The sequence below is a fragment of the Acomys russatus genome, chromosome 13 (genome assembly GCF_903995435.1).
Source record: "Acomys russatus chromosome 13, mAcoRus1.1, whole genome shotgun sequence".
NCBI lineage: Eukaryota > Metazoa > Chordata > Mammalia > Rodentia > Muridae > Acomys > Acomys russatus.
In genome coordinates, this window is record NC_067149.1 from 55,631,337 (window position 1) to 55,653,189 (window position 21,853).

Sequence of the window (21,853 nt, forward strand, 5' to 3'; positions counted from 1 at the left end):
TTTGAAATTTAACTCTTTGTTCAAAAATATTTATTTGATGGAGACTAAAGAAGTAACCAAGCAATTAAGGACATGTAAACTGCATTTTTCCATTTAATTTTATTGTGAACCTAAAATGTCTTTGTCCATTCATCTGTTGATGCGCACGTATTCTGTTTCCTATTGCCTGTTACTATGAATATAGTAGCAATGAACATGGTTGAACAAGTGTCTGTGTTGGAGGATGTAGTTGAAGTTTTACTTTAAAAAAACAAACTAAGTTATGTTATGTAAACAGCTTTTTTTTTTTATCCTATGCATGGAACATAGAGTTGATTTTAGTTTGTCCACACCTGATAATGGCCTCTTTCAAGACAAGGTCTATGCCAGCTGGAGTTAGTGGAATTCTGAGGACTCCAGAAAAGTATAATTAGCAGAGCCCAGAGAGAGAGGAAGGGGCTTTGAGGAGACAGATGGAGGAGGAAGGAGAAGGCTGCTTGTTTGCCTTCGGCATTTGCCAATTGCTGTTGCTGGATTGCTAGATATACTGATGAATGAGACTGGTGTTTTCCCAAAGAACCCGATAGCTCTAACCACTAGCATCTAAGAGTCAAAAAATACACCAGCCACCCCCACTCAGATTTAGCTGATAGGCAGCTCAGTCTCCATAGGAATCTTCTAGTAAGGGAGCAGGCGTTATCCCTGCCATGAACTCTGCCGCCTGGTTTTTGATCACTTCCCCCTGGTGGAGTGCCTTGCCATGCCCTAGAAGAAAAGGATGCAGGAAATTTTGAGGAGACTTGATAGGCTGGAGTCAGTTAGTAGAAGAGAAGGGTTCCCCTTTCTGAGGACTAGGGGATCTCTCTCTCTCTCTCTCTCTCTCTCTCTCTCTCTCTCTCTCTCTCTCTCTCTCTCTCTCTCTCTCTCTCCTCCTCCTCCTCCTCCTCCTCCTCCTCCTCCTCCTCCTCCTCCTCCTCCTCTTCCTCCTCCTCCACTCTGGACTGGGCCATCTGGGACACAAGAGCTAGCCAGTAGAGGTGAGTTGGCATTAGTTGCTATCCTAAAGAGGCTTGTGAGATACCCCAACAGCTTTGGAACTGGATCTCTCTCCATCTGCTCCCCACCAGCCTGACCCATCCGGGACACAGGCAGCAAGCCAGCAGAAGAGGCCTGTAGGACACCCCAGCAGTTTGAGATTGGATCTTTCTCCACATGCTCCTCTCTGACCTGGCCCATCTGGATCATAGACAGCAAAGCAGCAGAGATCAATTGGGTGCTGGCCACAACCCACAATATCCACCAACTCAGAGGAGGCCTGAGGGGCAACTGAGCAGCTTTTGGCTTAGAACTCTCTCAGCCTGCTCCTCTCCTGCCTGACCCAACTGAGACACAGACAGTGAACCCAGCATAGATGAACTGGGTGAAGGCTCTAACACCACTGTCTGCCATCATGAGAAGGCCCCTGGGCAGCCCTAACAAGCAGCCTTCAGCTTGGAGCTCTGTTTGCCTGTTCCCAACTTGGCTGGCCCATCTGGGACACAGACAGTGACGCACTCAGAGGAACTTCCAGGCCTGCTAACACTAGAGACAACCAGATGCCTAGAAGCCAGAGCAGAAGCATAAGCAACAAAACTCAGAACAATATGGCACCACCGGAAACCAGTTGTCCCTCAACATCAAGCCCTGGAGATACTAACACCCCCAAAGTACAAGAAGAAGATTTAAATCTGAGGTGATGAAAATGGTAGAAACTTTAAAGGATAAAAATAAATCTCTCAAAGAAATGCAAGAAAATACATTCAAACAGATGAAGGAATTAAATAAATCCTATAAAGAATTACAGGAAAATGCAATCAAATCAGAGAAATAAATAAAACTATTCAATACCAAAAAAGAGAATTAGAAGCAACAAAGAAAACACAATTTGAAGCAAGCCTGGAGTTGGAAAACCCAGGGAAGGGAACAGGAACTGCTGACATAAACAGTTCCCACAAAATACAAGAGATGAAAGAGAGAATCTCAAATGTAGAATACACATAATAATCAAAACACTAAAGGTACAGAACAAAGAAAGAATATTAAAAGGTACAAGAGAAAAAGGCCAAGTCACATATAAAGACAAACCTATCAGAATTACAGCTGATTCTGCAGCAGAAACAATGAAAGCGAGGAGGGCCTGGATGGATGTCATGCTGACACTAAGCGACCACAAATGCCAACCCAGACAACTATGCTCTGGAATAAAATTTTATTCTCTTTAAGGTGAAAGCTGTCTTGGAATGAAAGGCCTTTGAATGAAAGGTCTTCACTCAAAGCTCTCACTGTTCCATAAACTAACCCTTGACAAAATATGTTCAAATCTATCACTAAACTTTATTTCAGTTGATTGTAGCTTTTCCATCCTGCTGGCCTCTTTTGGATGAAACCAAGTTAAATTACTGTTCAAATCAAGTTTCAGTGGTTAACCAAGCCCAGTGAAATGGGAAATGGGCTGGGGAACAGAAGACAAACTGAAGATGCAGTGACAAGCCAGTGAAGAGCCTGATTCTCTCCTTTGTTACTAACTTCTGGCCTGGCTTTAGCCATCATTCTTCTGAGGCTTCCTTAGGCACTACTCACTCCCACCTTCAATTTTTCCTACTATTTCATAATCTAACCATGTCCTTACCAATAGACTATGCTGCTCATATCTTAAAAGACCAGGCTCTGTCTCCTTGCATTGTTCCTTTTTTAGACTTGAAAAACCAATGTTTCTTTGTATCATTATTTTTTCATGTGTGTGTTTCTGTGTGTGCGCGTGCGCATGTGCGCATGTGTGTTAGAGAGAGAGAGAGAGAGAGAGAGAGAGAGAGAGAGAGAGAGAGAGAGAGAGAAGAAAGAGAGAGAGAGAGATGAAATAAAAGAGATTTAATAAAGTTATGCTGGAGGAGAGATGGAAAGTGGGGGTGGAGGACCAGCTGTGCTGAAGTGTCCTACAGTTGGAGCCTCCAGCGCAGACAGATGCTTGAGTTGTCTCAGGTTTCCAAAAGGATAGACTGAGAAGTCACCTAAATTATTTAAGAACACCTTATAACTAACTCTGAGCCTATGTTTCAAGTAAAGCCTTAATAAACTCTCAGAATATTAATACAATGCGGACTCAGAAGGGCATGGGTTTTAGCCACAAAGTATGGCTCTGGGAACTGGGGAGACATGAGCGGAAACAACACCCAAATTTTTCATAATTCTCATGCTTGGCCACAGTAAACCAGAAGTGCCATTTCTCCTCAAGGTTGCTGTGAAGGCTTAACAAGATACATAAATAAGCTTATTTTGTTGTGTTCGACATAAGGTCTCACTATGTAGCCTGAGCTGGCCTGGAACTCACCATGTAGACCTGGTTAGCCTCAAAATCTGAGAGATTTCCTGACTCTGTCTCACAAGTGCTGGGATTAAAGGTGTGAATCAACCACACCCAGATTCAAATAAAGTGTTTAATCATAGTCTGATAAATGTATTGTAAGCAGCATTTAACATTAAACATTTGTTTGCAGTTTAAGACTCCAGTCATTCTTTACTATATAAATTTGAGCAAAACACTGAATCTCCAAGCCTGTTTTTTTTTTTTTTTTAATTTGGTCATCAAGACAATGCTCACTTTAGAGTAACTGGAATCAGAAATTATAGACAGAAGCTATTAAATTTCTAAAAACTTCTTTTGAGCTTTCTAGCCTTCAGAGCCTTCTGTAACACACACACACACACACACACACACACACACACACACACACACGGCAGGTTTTCTACTTGATCATTTAAAAGAGTGCACATGTTTGGAAGGACAGGACAGGATAGGGAAGGTATATGAGTCAAAGTGAGGAACTGAGAGATCAGCGTAGTAAGACCCTGCGCCTCTAGAAAATTCACACTCTCACCTCTGATTCGAGGGATTGGTGTCACAGTGGCCAGGGAATTGTTAATGGTGCTGAGATCTTTTTCATTCCTAAGATCTAGTGAGAGGGTGTCATCCTTACCTTGGTGGCCAAACAGGCACAGCGTGCACTTCTTTGTGCTTCCTACACATTGTTTGCTTCCTTTGACACTGGAAAGAGTCTGAGAGCAAAAACTGAAGGTCCACTGTGTGCAGTACTGTGACCATAATAGCGTTAGTGCGAAATGAGGTGCCTACCAGTGCTCTTGAGAAAGCAGGGAGGGAGGATGAGGGGGGCTGCTAACGGACACAGAATGGGCAATGTTTTGGTGTTGGACGGACAGAAGGATGCTCATAACAGTAAAGCCAAAAAGTAGCAGTTTCCTCAGAACTCCTTACAACTAAGCTCTGAATTTCTACAAAACTATAACTGTTAATGAGCACACTAAGGATTAGAAGACAGATTCACATCAGGCAGGAGCGATAAACTCTCCCACAGTGGTCATTTGATCAAAGTGCAGCACAAAACAAGAAGTACCAAACGTCACAACCAACCAATAAAACACACAGGTGATCCACTCTTCTACTGAGGGACACTTAGGCTGTTTCCATGTTCTGGCTATTATGAATAAGGCTGCTATGAACATGGTTGAGCAAATATTCTTGTTGTGTGCTGGAGCATCTTCTGGGTATATTCCAAGGAGTGGAATAGCTGGGTCTTGAGGAAGCCCTATTCCCATTTTTCTGAGATAGCACCAGATAGATTTCCAAAGTGGCAGTACTAGTTTGCATTCCCACCAGAAATGAAGGAGTGTTCCTCTCTCCCCACATCCTCGCCAGCATGTGGTGTCGCTTGAGTTTTTGATTTTAGCCATTCTGATGGGTGTAAGATGGAATCTCAGAGTTGTTTTGATTTGCATTTCCCTGATGACTAAGGAGGTTGAGCATTTCTTTAAGTGTTTCTCAGCCATTTGATACTCCTCTGTTGAGAATTCTCTGTTTAGTTCCAAGCCCCATTTCTCAATTGGGTTATTTGGTTTGGTGGTGTTTAATTTCTTGAGTTCTTTATATATTTTGGATATTAGACCTTTGTCAGATGTAGGGTTACACTATGGAATACTACTCAGCTATTAAAAACAAGGAATTCCCGAAATTTGTGGATAAATGGATTGAGCTAGAAATCATCATAATGAGTGAGTTAACCCAGAAGCAGAAAGAATCAAATGGTATATACTCACTTATATCTGCATACTAGCCCAAGGGGCATGTCCCACAAAAGCCTTCACTTACCAGGGAACTGGGACAGAGGGGAAGGCATCCTATTGGGACTCTAAATGAGAGACGCATGGGAGAATAGCAAAATAAAAGGATCCAGAGGGTCCTAGAAATCTACAACTAGAACAATATGATAGGCAGATTTGGGCCCAGGGGTCCCGCTCAAACTAAGGCACCAGCCAAGGACAATACAGGAGGTAAACTTTAAACCCCTTCCCAGATCTAGCCAATGGCCAGAATATTCTCCACAGTTGAGTGGAGAGTGTGATATGACTTTCTCACGTACTCTGGTGCCTCACATTTGACCATGTCCCCTGGAGGGGGAGACCTGGTGGCACTCAGAGGAAGGACAGCAAGTAGCCAAGAAGAGACTTGATACCCTATGAGAATATATAGGGGGATGTAATCCCCCTCAGGAACAGTCATAGGGGAGGGGAATAATGGGAAAATGGGGGGCGATGGGGGGATACAAGGGATGGGATAAACATTGAGATGTAAAGAATAAATTAATAAAAAAAAAAAGGAAAAAAAACACACAGGTGAAAATGTGAAGAAAGATTTTATTTTCTTGAGTTTTGCCTTTATATTAATTTTCACGGCAAAATACCCACCTATAAGAACACAAATATGTATTTTTCCTAAATTCTTTGCCTTAAAAGCCTTTATTTGAGAAACCACAACAGCTTATTCCTTTATATTGATACAGACATAATCCTAGTTACACATTCAAACCTTCCAGCCAGATCCTCAGACGTCAGTCCCATCATCATATCACAGCTGCATGCTGTTCTAGTCCCAGGCTGAGGAGGGAGATGCCTGAAGTAGCCAGCAGCCCACATCGAAGGATGCACTGACTCATTTGCTTCACTTGGAGCACTAGCTGGTCCTGGCCTCTGTCTCGCCTTTTGATATTTCTGTCTTAAGGTGAAACTTTCACAAAACTGAAATATGGTAAACTTCACAGCTCTTATAGCAATAAAACAAAAAAGGGCTTCAATTTCCTGTGTCCTTAATCCCCCATGTGCCTAGAATTACAGCCATTAAAACAATCAAATAGATACATGGTTCAACTTACACTGTAGCCCTTGATAATAGCTCTCCCAGATTTTAAGTAAAGTCATAGTGTAAAAGTAGGGTATTCAAATCATCTCTGCTATTCTCCATCATCGTAATTAAAATATAAACATAGAGAGCTAGAGAGATGACTAGGCAGTTCACAGCACTGGCTACTATTCCGGACCATCTAATTTGGTTCCCAGTACCCACAAGGAACTAACATTTTAGTGACTTTTAGTCTAAGGACCTTTCTTTTTTCTTTTTTTTTTTTAATTTTTTTATTAATTTATTCTTGTTACATCTCAATGTTTATCCCATCCCTTGTATCCTCCCATTCTTCCCTCCCTCCCATTTTCCCCTTATTCCCCTCCCCTATGACTGTGACTGAGGGGGATTACCTCCCCCTGTATATGCTCATAGGGTATCAAATCTCTTCTCGGTAACCTGCTATCCTTCCTCTGAGTGCCACCAGGTCTCCCCAATATTGAGATTTTTTATTAATAAACTTTTTTATTTTTTACATATACATTTATATTATTACACATATATAGAATAAGCTATGTATAGCAAGAAGAACCATGACACAATCAGGAATTATATAAATGTTACTTTCTCAGCGTTTTGGCTATTTGTATTTGACAGCCTTGACCAAACTCTGCTAAGACAAGGTAAGCAAGTCCTCAATAGTTCCTGCCTTACAAATATGTCAGATATTTTGGACCAGAAGACTGAAGAAGATGCTCCAACACTATAGGGAGTTTTGGCTATTCAGGTAGCAAACTTTCTGTCACCTTATTTGCACTCCTGGCATACTCAGGTAATCAAGTTTATTTCTTCCCAAGTCTCTGATGGAGTTGAAAACCAGGTAGCTTAGTTTTACAATGAAGCTTAGTTGTTTAGGGGTTAAGATGTTTTTAGGTCTAGATAAATGTTTTAAGTTGATAACGACAAGATGTGAGGGAGATTGATTTACATTCCGAATCTAAGGATATTTCTCTTTTAATTTTATTTTTTATTAATTCATTCATATTACATCTCAATTGTTATCCCATCCCTTGTATCCTCCCATTCCTCCTTCCCTCCCACTTTCCCCTCCCCTGACTGTGACTGAGGAGGACCTCCTCCCCCTGTATACGATCATAGCGTATCAAGTCTCTTCTTGGTAGCCTGCTATCCTTCTTCTGAGTGGCACCAGGCCTCCCCATCAAGGGGACCTAAGGACATTTCTTAATGGTTGGTTTTCATTTTAATTCACCACAAATTAGAATCAGCTGATGTTCTAGCCAGAATTCCAGATTTCCATCATGGACTAAGAACCAGCTGCTCTCCAGGAATCCTAAAGGTTTTCCATACCACCCTGGGACTATTGAGCACCCAGCCTTGCAGACTGAACAACCATAGGGTTGTCAGTTTCCCCAGTGAGAGACAAAGACTGTGGGACTGCTCCAGGTGTTGAGACACCAGCTTCAAGGACTAAGCAAATAAATGGATCCACAACTCTCCATAGTGATTCAGCTGTGGTTAATCTTTTAAATTGAGGAGAGCTAACAATTGAGAGGGATCAGGAGATATGTGTGGTGTGCTGGCGTAGTTGTGGCCTTGTTGAACTGTGCCACTGGGAATGGGCTTTGGAGTTTCAATAGCCCAAGCCAGTCTCAGTATGTGTGTCTCTCTCTCTCCCTGCTGCCTGCAGATCCAGATGTAGAACTCTCAGGGACTTCTCCAGCACCATGTCTGTCTTCATGCTGCCATGCTTCCAGCCATGATGACAATAGAATAAACCTCTGAAACTGTAAACCTAGCCCATGTAAATGCTTTCCTTTATAAGAGTTGCTGTTGTCATGGTATTTCTTCACAGCAATAGAATACTCACTAAGACATATGTATATGAATGTGTGTGTTTGTGTGTCTTCTTGGTACTTTGGTCTATAGGAGGCTCTTATCTTGAGGAAGATCCACTGTCTGTGGGCACACCTGACTAACAGAACAATTGTTCCTCTTTTTCTCCATATATTGACAGGTTAAATAGAAGGAATGGTGGTGACATATTCTATGCTTTGCTTTCATCAAAGCCTGTCACTTAGGCACAAATATTTATTTGCACAAAAAAATCAGAAGGTCATGAACACTGTCTTATACAATGAGAGGTAAATTAACAGACTTTACACAGCAAAAATAAGGGAAAGATCATACATTTGTCAGCTGCAAAAGGAACCAGATAATGTTTCATGGCTACTAAACGAGATGTACAGCTACACTGAATAAAGCCGCCGGTCAATTGAATACCTAAGCTAAATCAACAGTAAACAATACAATTAAATTTTTTTAAATATATAAACTATACTGAGGTGAACAAATGTGAACAGATATTTGACAAAGGAAAACATATGAGTGACCAATAAATACTTGAAAAAGATGTCGGTATCATTAGTTCTTAGAGAAATGAGAGTTCCCCGATTCATCACAATCATAAAAATTTAAAGCATCGGTAATACTAAGTTTTGGCAAAGATGAGGGGCAAAGGAAACTCTCCCATACTGCAGAAAGAATAAGATGACATAAGCTATTCAAAATGGGCTAGAAGTTCCTTGTGAAATGAAATGCATTTAATATAAAGATTCTGATATCAGAGTCCAAGATGTCTACTAAAAGGAACTAATATCTGTTCACACAGTGACTTACATACAAATTGGCATGAGAAGTTTATTCATAATTGTTAAATCTCAGAAACACATCATATTTTCATATAAGAATGGCAAAATATTAAGAAATACATGAAATATTTTGTAATACTGTGCTTAATAATGCAAATGATCTGTAAAAAGTCTTGAGTTAGCTAAACAACAACAACAACAACAACAACAACAATAATAATAATAATAATATCTATAATTATTGTAGTGATAGTGAAATATGCAGAGATACCTGGAGGCAACCACAGATCTGTGTATAGCCTCTGAGACTCTGGACTAGGCCATACTAATTTACAGTACAAGTAGCATGTTTCTGCTTGCCTGGGCCCAGGTGGGGAGGCCAAGAGCCAATGAGCCAGGACCTTGCAATCTATCACTAACTAAGAAAATTCCTTGTGTATTGTTATGATGAATGTTTTAAAAATTAGTTTGGGAAAGTATTTTCAATTTCTAAATAAAAATTTCTTTTTTTCCTGAGCACTTTTCATTTTCCTCACAAAGTGTCATGTTGCTTAGGCTTCATGTTCTCACTGAACAGTAAACACCTAGAATTTGTCATTTCTTAAAGAATTGAGTACATAAAACCTTACTGAAACAACAAGGAAGAATAAGTTTACAGGTGCCAATGCAAACATTCCCAAGTCAAGTCATCTAATAGCCAGTGTAGTTTAGTGGGACTCTCAATAGAATCTGTTTGGGGAAACTAAACCAGAACTCAGAAAAAGAGCAATAACAGCACAATGGTAGAAAAATTAAGTGGCCATTAGTAAGTAAATATTTCAATTTCAATTGCACCATCTGTGCTGTTTCCTAAATAATATTGAATATGTGTTGTCTCCTCAGTAATATTCCCTAAGTCAAAGCAGGTTAAATTTTTCATTTTGTTTAGCATTAATACACATTACTACTCTCATCCCCACTATTGTACAACAGAAAAAAAGTGTTCTGGAGTAGGAGCAATCATCCCTTTAGTCATGAAGACCCAGAAGATTCTCCAGGAACATCTGTTGAGTGGCTTCAGTTGTAAATTATTCTTTGTTGGTATCTGTGCATTTTAAATTGTTAACCTCTTGTGAGTATGTTAGTGGTATGTGTTATATAAGAATTATATAAAAAACTAAAGCACAATAAATCATAAAATTTACAAAAAAGAAGGAAGGAAGGAAGGAAACAAGGAAGGAAGGAAGGAAGGAAGGAAGGAAGGAAGGAAGGAAATTCCCTATAAGCCTGCGCGCCTACCTCCAGATCTCACTGAGGCACCTTCTCAACTGACATTTCCTCTTCTCACGTGACTTTAGCTTGTGTCAAGTTGAAATAAAGCTAGACTGTACTTGAAGAGATACACATATTTGAAGAGATGCACATATGGGTCTTGAAGAGACGTACATATTTTTAAAACTCATTTTTCTCATGTCTTATAGTGAATACATTTTATTAGATGCACACTCCATGGTCAAATTTGAGGGTTTTTTTTTTTTTGTCAAGGTCAGAAAGCAAGGGCAGCATAAGTCAACAACCACTTAAGAACTAAAGGATAGTACAGGTGAATGCACTGGTAATAGCGTAGGAACATGTACAGTAATACGATGCAGAAAACTGATATATGAATGTGGATGTGGGATAAGATAGGCTATTAAGTCAATACCAAATTTCATGAGTTTTACTGTCTTAGTATGATGATATAAATGAAATTATTTGACCCTGGAAAATATTTATGAATAAGCTTATTATTACTATTATCATCATAATTATTACGCTTAATGAGGCAGTCTCACTCTGTAGCATACTATGGCTTCAAACTTTCTATGTAAACTCAAACTCATGTACCTAGAAGGTTATAAGTGGCATGACATCCACCCAGTCTCAATTAATATTACTGTTCCTATGTGGCTTCAAATTATAAGAAAGAGAGAGAGAGAGAGAGAGAGAGAGAGAGAGAGAGAGAGAGAGAGAGAGAGAGAATGAGAACACATATGGATGGTTGTGTGAGTTTCTTGAACTTGCCTGGCAACTATTAATCAATTTTGAAATTATATGGTAAAGCAAATAAATTCTTTTTAAAAATTAATTCTTTTATGTGTAAAAAAAAAAAATAACAAACAGTAACCAACAAACAAATAGAAATCCGTAACAGCATCTTAGTTCTGAGCTGTGATGTCATAGCCATGGGATGTCAAAACAGTATATCCTAGTGTGTCACCTCAGGATGATGAAGCATGTGTCATTATCAGGCTCTGTTTTTGGTTCTGTGCGTCATTCGGGAAACAAAGATGAGTCCTTCGGGCTTGTAACAAAGGATGTTCTCTACACACAAGCTGCTGTGTCTACTAGCAAGGAAGATGGCTTCTGCTCTGTTAAGTTAGATTTCAGAAGCACATTTCTTCTCTTTCCTACTCATTTTTCTATTTGCTCAGCTGACTGAGTTCTTGCTTTAAACATTGAGTCATTAAGTAGTCAGAAATCATCACAGGAAGTCATCAAAGTCACAAAATGCTCCATTTTTATTTTTCCTTCATAGAGTACACTGAATCGGGGAATTTATTCCATCTCTTTTCACAGATACAGGGGAGTGTTCTAGCACAGTCACCATCATGTATGCCTCTAACACTGAAATCCACACAGCCTCCACTTGACTGTAGTGACTCCATGGCCATCAAATCTCTATAAAGCAAAACATATAATGAGCAGTTATTTAGATTTGAAGCTTATATTGATGCAGGGCAAGATTTTCAAAACAAAGTTTATTGACCAAAATATACAGAATATGGAGTTAATCCTAAGTGTATCATTAAAAGGTTTTCACTTTCTCTAACCTCATTTACATGTCTCAGTAGATAGAAGACATTCCCACCAAACCTGACAACCAGAGATCAGACCTGAGATACCACACAGTAGAAGGAAAGAAGTGACTCCTTCAACTGCCCTCTAACTACATATGTCCTGTGACATGGTCACACACATGTGCAGATATTCATACAAAATAAATAAGTATAATAAATTATACCTATAAGCACAGAATTATAATTAAATATATAATACATTTATATATTTATGTATAATATATATAAAGTAAAAATCTAAATAATCTCTTGATCACAATTCCACAAGAGACAAATGCAAAGAGATGGAGAGATGAGCAGGACTGGGATGTATGGTATGAAACACACAAAGAACCAATTAAAAAAATAAAAAATAAAAGCATGGATAATGAAAAAGATACAGTATAAATGGGTATATGAGTACAGTCAATAAAGCATTGTGTTTAACATGTAAAAAAGGGAAGAGAATCCAGCAGACACTAGCTATTAATAGTCACAGGAAACACATGTACTGTAAAATGAGCTCTTAACATTACTTCCCATAGTGATGCCCACATAGACCTCTATAAAAAAAAAAAAAAAAAAAAAAAAAAAAAAAAAAGGATAAGTTCACAGCTGCTTGCTAGGTTCGTCAGAAGCTGGCGTTGTAAGCAGTTATACAAGCCTCTGCATCTTTCCACTGATGAAAATGCTTGTGGTTACCACAAACTTTTTGACCACTGAATATTCTTACTCAGACTCAGGTCTGGCCCTAATAATCACACCATCATAAGAGAACAATTATGTAGCATAGCAGAACGTTGGTGTTACTTTTCAAACCCTAGTTTTGGGGCCCCTTAAGCTTCTACCTTCCTTCTCCACCACACTCCTTTCCAATACCCCAACACAGAGTAAGAGAGGAATGTTAGTAGGGAGAGGGGTCATAGGCTACGTCCTGCTGGTTAGAGTCTTTGGTTTTCTTAGGGAAATCCCAATCGTCATTGAAGGATATTTCCAACTTTTTCTCAAATTGCATCAACAGCAACCAGGAGCAGCAGCAGCCTTCTTCTATCATGTGCCCTCAGTCTGTCTTTGGGTCTGGCATTTATTCCCACTAGCAAAGACTAAACCTCCATGCGTGAGGTAGTTCCAGCTAACAAAGATCACACATCCTCTCATGAGGCAGTTATCAGCTGTGGACAAACTGTATGTAGCTGTTCCCATACCCCACAATGGAGATTAAAACAAAAACGTGTTTACATATCATAACCCAAAACTTCCACAACAGTAGATCTCCCAAACTGGATGCAGGCATCCTTTCCATCCCTGGCATCTCACAATGTCACTCCCTGCCCATCTCTAACTCTGTATAGTGATATATAGGTCATAAACAAATTTGTTAACTCTGGTGTCAGTCATGATGGAAAACAGCAGCAAGCCTAGTGTTTAAGAGATAGTGGCAGGTGGAGCAGAGCTAGCCTGTGTGAAATAAACATTATTTTGTAAAACAAAATCAATAATATAGTATTAATCTCTTGATTGAAATATATTAGTACATCTTGTAAGTCTGTTTGTCCTCTGACCACCTCTGTGTCAGCCTGCATGAGAGCGAGCTTGGATGAGAGAGAAGGTGGTATTTCCTGGCAGGTTTGGAAGCTAGCTATCCACACTGGCAAGGACACATTTAATTAGCAGTGACTCAGAACTGCCATGTTCCCAGGCACTGAATGAAAGGTTCCTGAGAAAACCAGTGCTGTGGATGCCACACTTCAGATACTTTCTCATGCTGCTGAAGAAGAAATTCAGTGAACACCACAAATAAAGTAGCATCATGAGCAAAAGCCAGCAGACACAATACATCCAAAGAACGCGAGTTCAGATGCTAGGATTATAATCCAAAGCATATAAAGTAATAGTGGTTGATATCTGTTCAGGAAAAAGTACATGACAGTCACAGTCAAACCTGCCTGCATTCTGATCACCCGAGACATGAGCATCAGGGGTTCAAGGCAAGCCTGAGTAACAGGAATCTTTATATTAAAACAAAACAGAAAGCAATTAAAATTAAAATGATTTTTAAATTATATAGAAGGCAACTTAATAATATACTAGCTACCAAAGTTATCTAAGGAAAAATACAAAATCCCCATGGGAGAGATTTTAATATTTAGTATTTTTTAAAACATCATTGAGCAGGAGGGATGATAAAAATGTGATATGAAAATAGAGGGGGAAAATATGAGGATTAGAGGATCAATTGACATGGTACTGTAAGATAAGGGGCAAGAGAAGATCAAAGGTGAACTCAACAAATCACGGGGTGTATAAAAGTTTATATGCACACATGCTACTTAGTAAGCTCATAGTTGACAAACACAATTCAGATTCCATGTTTCTTTGATGGGTTGGGGGTTTGTGTGCATTTATACGTTTTTATCATTTTTCCTCTGCTTGAATTTTCTTATTGTTGTTGTTCTTGTTGTGATTTTCATATTTGGAGATAAAGAGAGAGAAAGAGCATGAAATTAGTTGGGTTGGGAGATGTCGGGGATCTGGGAGGTATTAGGGTGTAGGAAATCTGATCAAAATATATTCTATCAAAAAATCAAAATATAATTATAAAAGAAGTAGAACCACAGAAACCTTGAGTGATTTAATAAAAATCAAAGTGCAACTCAGAGGATGCTTCAGATGGATTACTGGTCAGATAGACCACGGCGGTCTCCAACACAGCATAGGCTACCGTACCTACACCATAACTACATGGTAAGACCATATTGCTGAAGACACTACACACTTAGATGTCAGCACATAGAAAAATCAGTCTCAAAGCAATCAAAAGCAACATCCCCTAGGCTAGCTTTCAAAGGGTCAGAAGGTGCTTTGCAGGTTGCAGGGGAGAGAAGATTTGAGTAGGCCTAGCCAGGACTGGACCCTGCATGCTACAATGCTAAACTGTGAGAGGCCGCACTCACATTTGCCATTACAAGATGGCGCTGACATCCTGTGTCCCAAACTGGTAAACAAGTAATCTGCGCATGTGCGAAGGAACTTTCCACTTGTTGTGCTCTGCCTCTCCTGTGGCGTCATATCGCCTGATGAGTAACAGCCAATCAGGGACTGACACATCCCAAGCGGAGAACAGTTTCCTATATAAGGGATGGGTTTCTGCTGTTTGGGGTCTCCATTTTACTCGCTGTAAGCTTATGCTCTTCCTCTCAAGATGCATTAAAGCTTTGCTGTAGAAGGATCCTGTACGTGTGCCGCGTCGTTCTTGCTGGCGAGACGGTTACGCGAGTCACACTAAACTGCTAAGCAAGGTGTGCCCAGAGGTGCCATTATTATAGGATAACTACCTGCTGACTTATGGAGTTGAGGCTTTACAACATGAGGGAACTTTATGTTTGGTTTTGTAATCTAAATTAGAAGAAAGTCATTGGCCCCAGGTTGGAACCTGCTATAATCAATTTGCTAAGTTGTACTTTTGACATTTGTGTTTAGACCTGGGTTGCTTCTGCCATATAAAGTTTTTGTTATTGTTGTTCTTGTTTTGGGTGTTTTGGGTTTTGGTTTTGGTTTTTGCAGTGGGCAGTGGGCAGCAAAGAGCTGCAGAACTAGTCAAAGTGCTGAAGAGAAGAGACATGTGCTCAGCCCTATGAGGACATCTTTGTCAACTGCCTCAACACCACCCCCAAAACTCAGAGAAAACCATGGAAGATGAAGTAGAAAGAATGTAAGAGGCAGCTGATGGGGAAAGGCTCTGTGGAATGCTGCCGTCTGGATATGACATGGCTATCCTGCTCACAAATCCACAAAAGCTGGGACTGAAAAAGATCCAAGGCAGCCAAAACTCCTGTTTAGGTGGAGAGGACACCTCTGCTCCTCAGTTAACCACTATTGTTAGGTGACAGTTGCTAGAAAAAGGAAACAGTCTTTATTGAGGGTGTGGCTACTGCTAGATTTCCTTGCTCCAGCGGAAGGCCTACAACCATGCTCCTGTGTACAGTTAATTAAGAAGACATGGGTACAAGGGGAACACTTTAGAGTACAGTCAGAGAGAGCTAGAGAGAACAAGTATGGGATGGATATGATCATATTTCATTCTGTATTGTATGAGATTTTTATGAAATCTTACTAATGAAGAAAAGTAATGAACAATTTTGTAACAGATTAGAAATGAACAGCTTCGGAGCTTATACACTACAACACCATGAAATGGAAAGTGGATATACATATATTAACATATTCTTATATTTATAAATAACAAACAATTCTATCAGCTAACTACAGAAACATGGCAAGTGAATGTTTGAGATACTCATCATGTCTGTCAGGATGACCCAGTCACCTAATGTCATCTTAAGCTTTTGGTTTGCTTGTGGCTTGTGCATCTTAGAACACACAGTCCTGACCTGTGTTCAGTATTACATCACTAGCAGTCAGCTTCTAGACCATCCTCTTCTTGGTCTACCACTTGCTCAAACACTACCTTATGCATTTTGTCCTTACCTCTGTGTTCCATTGATAATGAGGAGAGCCATGTGGAAGAAGAGAAAGGCCTTTACACACACAAACCTCCCAACTTGCATCAGGGGTCAGGAAACTCACAGTTTAGATGGGCCATGGCCAGTCCATGTCCATCCCCCTTTGATGTTGGATAATCCAATCCAGTAATGATTTTTAGAGGGCTTGGGCTGAAGGAACGTCTGTAAAGGAAACAACACATCTGATCATAAAATTTGTCTTTTTGGTAAAAATTTAAAAAGAACAACCATAGCAAGTCCCGGCTATTCCCCTGTCAGTTCTCTGCTGACCTGTGTTCCAGTCCTTCAATCCCCTCAAGTTCATTTTCGTTTGATTTTCCATGAGCCACTCATTAATGTCAAAGCCAATGCGAGTTACATAATTTATTTAAAGTCAAAACTTCAGGTGTCTAGAGATACTGGATTCAGGAAAGGATTCATGACTGAGTTTCCTAGACAAAGGCTCGCTGTGCGGCCAAGGCTGGTCTTGAACTCACCATCTCCTGATTTCAGACTTCTAAATGCACACTGCATGCCTGGCTCCTTAAACAATACTGAAACTTCATGAAATTATTCATGTGCACATTTCAGGAGACTACAAAAGGATTAGGGTAGTGTTCATCGTAAGTGACCCCTTGTCTTCAAACAAAATTATTGAGATGAAAAATCCTGTGTGTAAAGTTGTGTATTGAGCTCCAAAGTCCAGAGAGGAAGTCTTTCTGTAGTTCCTATTTGGAACTATTTGGAGATATTTGGAAATGTTTAGTGTGTCTTCCATGTGACATTGGAGCAGAATGGTGTCTACTAAAATTATTTTAGAATATAATTTTAAATTTAACTATGTTTATTGTATCAAATGGAATTTTATATCATTACTTGACAGCAACAGTTATTTTATGCTGTACTTTTTCAAACATATATAAAAATGATGTGTAAATTGTATATCGTGTTCTAAAGGACAAAGGTTTCAAGCTGATCCTGCAACCATTTCTCTAGAAAAATACCAGTTATAAATTTGTGGACATTTCCTTATTAGTAAATGTAAAAAGATAGTGTGCACACTTATTTTCTTTTGAATACACATTTCAAAAATAGATATCTTTTATGAAACATGAATATTATAAAGTAAATATTATGAACAGATACAATGAAAATTACCATGGGTTAATTGATAAAACTATTCACTTCCACAGTTCTCATATAATTTCACTTTGCAGATAAGCCCAGAGGGCAATTACTTTCCCTACTGTCATCCAATGACTCCTCTATGGCAATCTCATTTTGCGATCCCAAAGAGAAAACTCTAGCCTACAACCTCTGGGTATTTAGTAGTCACTCTATGGAGATAAATAACTCTCAGGCACAGGATGTGCTACACTAAAGAGTTAAACTTATTTAGGGAAAACGTACCTCTCTGAAGGACCTACTTATAGATTCCTAAGAAAAGGATGAGATTGTTAAGACATGAGTCTCTTTTTTTAAAGATGTATTTATTATTATGAATACAGTGCTCTTGCCTCCATGTACACCTGAATGCCAGAAGAGGGCATCAGATCTCATTATAGATGGTTCTGAGCCACCAAGTGGTTGCTGGGAATTGAACTCAGGACCTCTGGAAGAGCAGTCAGTTCTCTTAACCTCTTAAGGAGTCTCCTATAACAGACCATGTTCCCTAACACTGAGCCAGGAGAGCATCCTGAGAGACTCTTACTTCAGTTTTTGCTCTCATAACAGGCAAACCATACACAGCCCTTGAAGGTCTTTCTTTCAAAACACCTGCCTGTGCTCATTATCTCATATTGGAAGAGTAGGAGACAGAGTCCAAAAGAATAAAAATGTACATAAGAGTCTATGGTACCTGTTCATCATCATCATCTATATGCAAAAAGGCTAAGCCACAATCCTGGGGGGTCTCTTTACATCCACTCAGTGTTTATTGTCCATGGTGAAATAACATTTTATACCACAGCAAAACCAATGTCCTTTAACATATTTACCTACAACAGAGGAGGTAAATCATTTAATTTATTATTTTCTGGTATTCTGTTATCAGAACAATCTATTTATTAAATATCTATAACTAAGTAAAATCTCACAGCTCTCAGAGACTGAGATGCTCTATACAGCATCATTTATAATAGAGATGTGTTTCCTGGAGGGGGGGACCTGGTGGCACTCAGAGGAAGGACAGCAGGTTGCCAAGAAGAGACTTGATACCCTATGAGCATATACAGGGGGAGGAAATCCCCCTCAGGAACAGTCACAGGGGAGGGGAATCAGGGGAAAATGGGAGGGAGGGAAGAATGGGAGGATACAAGGGATGGGATAACCATTGAGATGTAATAAGAATAAATTAATTTTTAAAAAAAAGAAAGAAAGAAAGTCTCTCAGGGAAGCATGGATGATTTTGATGCTAAAAAGGGAAGAGAAACACACTAGGCCCAGGATCAGACTTTCTGATTCCACTCAGATGAGGTTTCTAAGGCAGCCCTTCTAAGAGCAGAGGCTTGTGAGATCCCAGGAGCTGGAGTGCTGCTCAGAGGCAGCTATGCTGTGACAGAGTTCTCTATCTGCACTCACGCACAGTGTCTGTCTACAGTGGCCCACTAACAGCTGTGCACTCAGATCTGCTCTGTGATCTATGTTAAATGCCCTGACCTTAAGAGAAATAAGAGACACATGAGGAAGCTAGTCTGCCTTCCGGCCTTCAAAGGGGACACCCATATGCCCAATAAGACCAAAGGTATCAAATTGAACACATTAAAATGTGTGTAGCTTATGTAGAAATATCATCTCCATGTGATTTATTTCTTGGGTAAGGTGCTAGGGATAGTCTCACTCTACTTATACATTTTATCTCCAACCTTTGTCTTTCTCTGAAGCAGATCACTGTGTACCTCAGGCTGGCTTGGAATTTCCTTGGCTGCCTAGGCTGGCCTTAAATTTAAAATACTCCTGCCTCAGTTTTCTAATCACAAGCTTTACAAAATGACACTACAATTTACTGACAATAGTGATGTTATTTTAAAATCAGAACATAAAATACTTTTGATGAGTCTAGACTATTTCAATGACTATTTTTGGAGCTTTGCCTTCTTATCTTGTCACATCGTTTTAAATGTACCACTTTAAGAATATGTATTATTAGTCTTTGAACAATGAGACCATATGCAAGAACACTTTGTAAACTCTAAAGACTGAAAAATATTTGATAATGAATTATAGGTGTGTCAATTAAGGTTAACCAGTCATGATGAAAGGAAAGAGAGGCTCCTTGAAATGCTTGATGTTTTCACTCTTCCAGCCTCATTCGCTGTGTCACTAACAGAGTTATACAAGTGTAGACAGCGTGGTAAAGCTGCCATGTACACTTCAGGGAGGATCCTTTGTCACAAACAGGCCAACTCTCTGATACCAAAGCAGAAGGAACACACACACACACACACACACACACACAGAGAGAGAGAGAGAGAGAGAGAGAGAGAGACAGACAGACAGACAGACAGACAGACAGACAGACAGACAGAGACAGAAAAAGAGACAAAGAGGAGAGAGTTATTATATCTATTAAATATTCTTTGTCCATTTTAGCCTGAATATTTGGTACATAAACTCTTACTAAAAATGTCCATGTTCTATCAGCAACAAAGTTAGAGATACAGATTTGCCTTTAAGCCAAATTGATCTGAATTCTCAGAGGTGCTGACTTGTAATTGCATCTCCTGGGAAAGCGTGCATCTTCTGGAAAGCCAGAATGGCCACTGTCAACAATAAGCCATAAGATTTCCCTAATCCAAAGAGAGATTTCTGGCGTTCCAGGCCACTATATGAAATAAGGAAACCCAAACCATTAACCCAGAGTCCCCAGCATGTAGCTGCTAAGTGTACTTGGAAGCCTCTGGAGCAGAAACTAGAGAACAATGCAGTTCTGTAGTCAAGATCCTCCATACCTGTGGGCTGAGAGCACTCTAAAGCCATCTTGGTTTCCCTGAAGCATCTGTTCTGTTCTCTGTGGATGGAGTCTCGTTCCTTCTGTTGTTTCGAGGCATCATACTCTGGAGAATTATTTCTCAATATTTCATTATTTAAGTAGCTTTCATTTTGCAGAGTGCTGCACATTTGAGTAAGGTTGTTAATATTTTTCTGCAGTTCATCCTTTTCTTGTCTAAACTGAAAAACTAAAGTTAACAGCACATATCATTATTTTAGTTGATATTTTGACATCTAGAATATAACACCACAATTAACTCTATGAAAATGGAAACACTGAATTCTCTCTATAATCAATTTCAGTGTACAGTAAATGATACATCTGAATTAAATTATGGTGGAAGTACTGTACCTTTCAAATCTTTAATTTTATCACAGTTAGCATAAAACTTACAAATACATACCTAACTAAAGAATACATGGCCATGTTTTAGCACATGCTGGGAGTGACTTCCACTAAATATGTGAAAGAATGCAATACGGCTGGAGCTTTAATGGCACTGTACAGCTCTAGTCTATTTATGCAACCATGGCTTCAATATACACTGGGAAAAATGAAGAGAAGCTCGTCACTTCTGCACAGCTGTTTTTCACAGAATGATTCCCTAAGATTCACAATCACCTGAGTCCAGAAGGAACATGACCATGAGATAGAAGAAGGCAGCTCCAGAGCTCACAGAATAGGTATGTAAGGGAACAGGATGCTGCAGTGTGTCAGGCAAAACTGTTAAAGTCCAGAGCTGTCCTGCACACTGCCTGGTTATATAAGGCAGGACGATGGACAGTGTGTTAACTGCATCATTAGTGTCTAAAGTTATTGCTTAGGCAGAAAGGCAAAGAAGATGCATCCCAGTTACTCACTCTGTGTCAGCAACACTGCAACAGTTAGCAGCAGAAGGAAACAAAAGACTCCAAGAACCATCACCATGAGCTTCCAGGATACTGAGCGCTCTTGAATCAACAAAACAAAGCAAGGAATTCATCACCATGAAGAGAGCACATCCCAGTACTAATTCTAGTTCTCTGTAGCATGAAAACAAGGAGATACTGGTCTCTAAAAATTTTTACAGGAGCCCATGATACCAAATGACTGAAAATATGCTTTTAAAATTATAGAATTGTGCCTAACACGCGGAAGACTTCAGAAGTCCTTCTTGTGTGAAGTTTCACAGGATTTGAACTTTTTTCTCCTTTGACCTTGATTACTGAATCCTCCTGAGTCAGCCTAGAAGGAGCTGCATGATAGTCGTGTGCCATCACCCAGTTCTACAGGATCAAACGTGCATCCTTCAGAAAGCACTGGAGGAACCGACATAGTCCAAGTAACAGACTCTAAACTGGAGCCTAGGACATGCAGTGTTACACAGGGAAACCATGTCTCCAAAAAACAACATTTTAAAAATTAAAATTTTAGTGGTGTATTATTTTCAAATGTCAAAAACTTTGCAGTGCATAAATAACAGGTGAATGTAGACACATAAAACAAGTACCTCTGTGGCCAGCTGCTCTGGGCCCTTGAGTCTCATCAGGCCTCACTCGGTTATGCAACCCTGAAGACTTACGAAATCTCACAGTTGAGTAAGTAATGTCCTGGTCACTCATGTTGTGTATGTGAAGTATGATTTGTTT

The 21,853-nt window shown here is 39.6% G+C and overlaps 1 protein-coding gene across 1 annotated transcript; it reads right to left on the reverse strand.

The window, feature by feature from the left end:
* Nucleotides 1-637: 637 nt before the first annotated feature.
* Nucleotides 638-21,853, reverse strand: LOC127197706 (killer cell lectin-like receptor 2). The gene is given in 8 exon segments (XM_051155675.1): nt 638-744; nt 3,894-4,060; nt 16,320-16,417; nt 18,093-18,166; nt 18,169-18,231; nt 20,185-20,412; nt 21,086-21,175; nt 21,715-21,853. Coding segments are annotated over 8 exon segments (939 nt in total). The 5' UTR covers nt 21,827-21,853.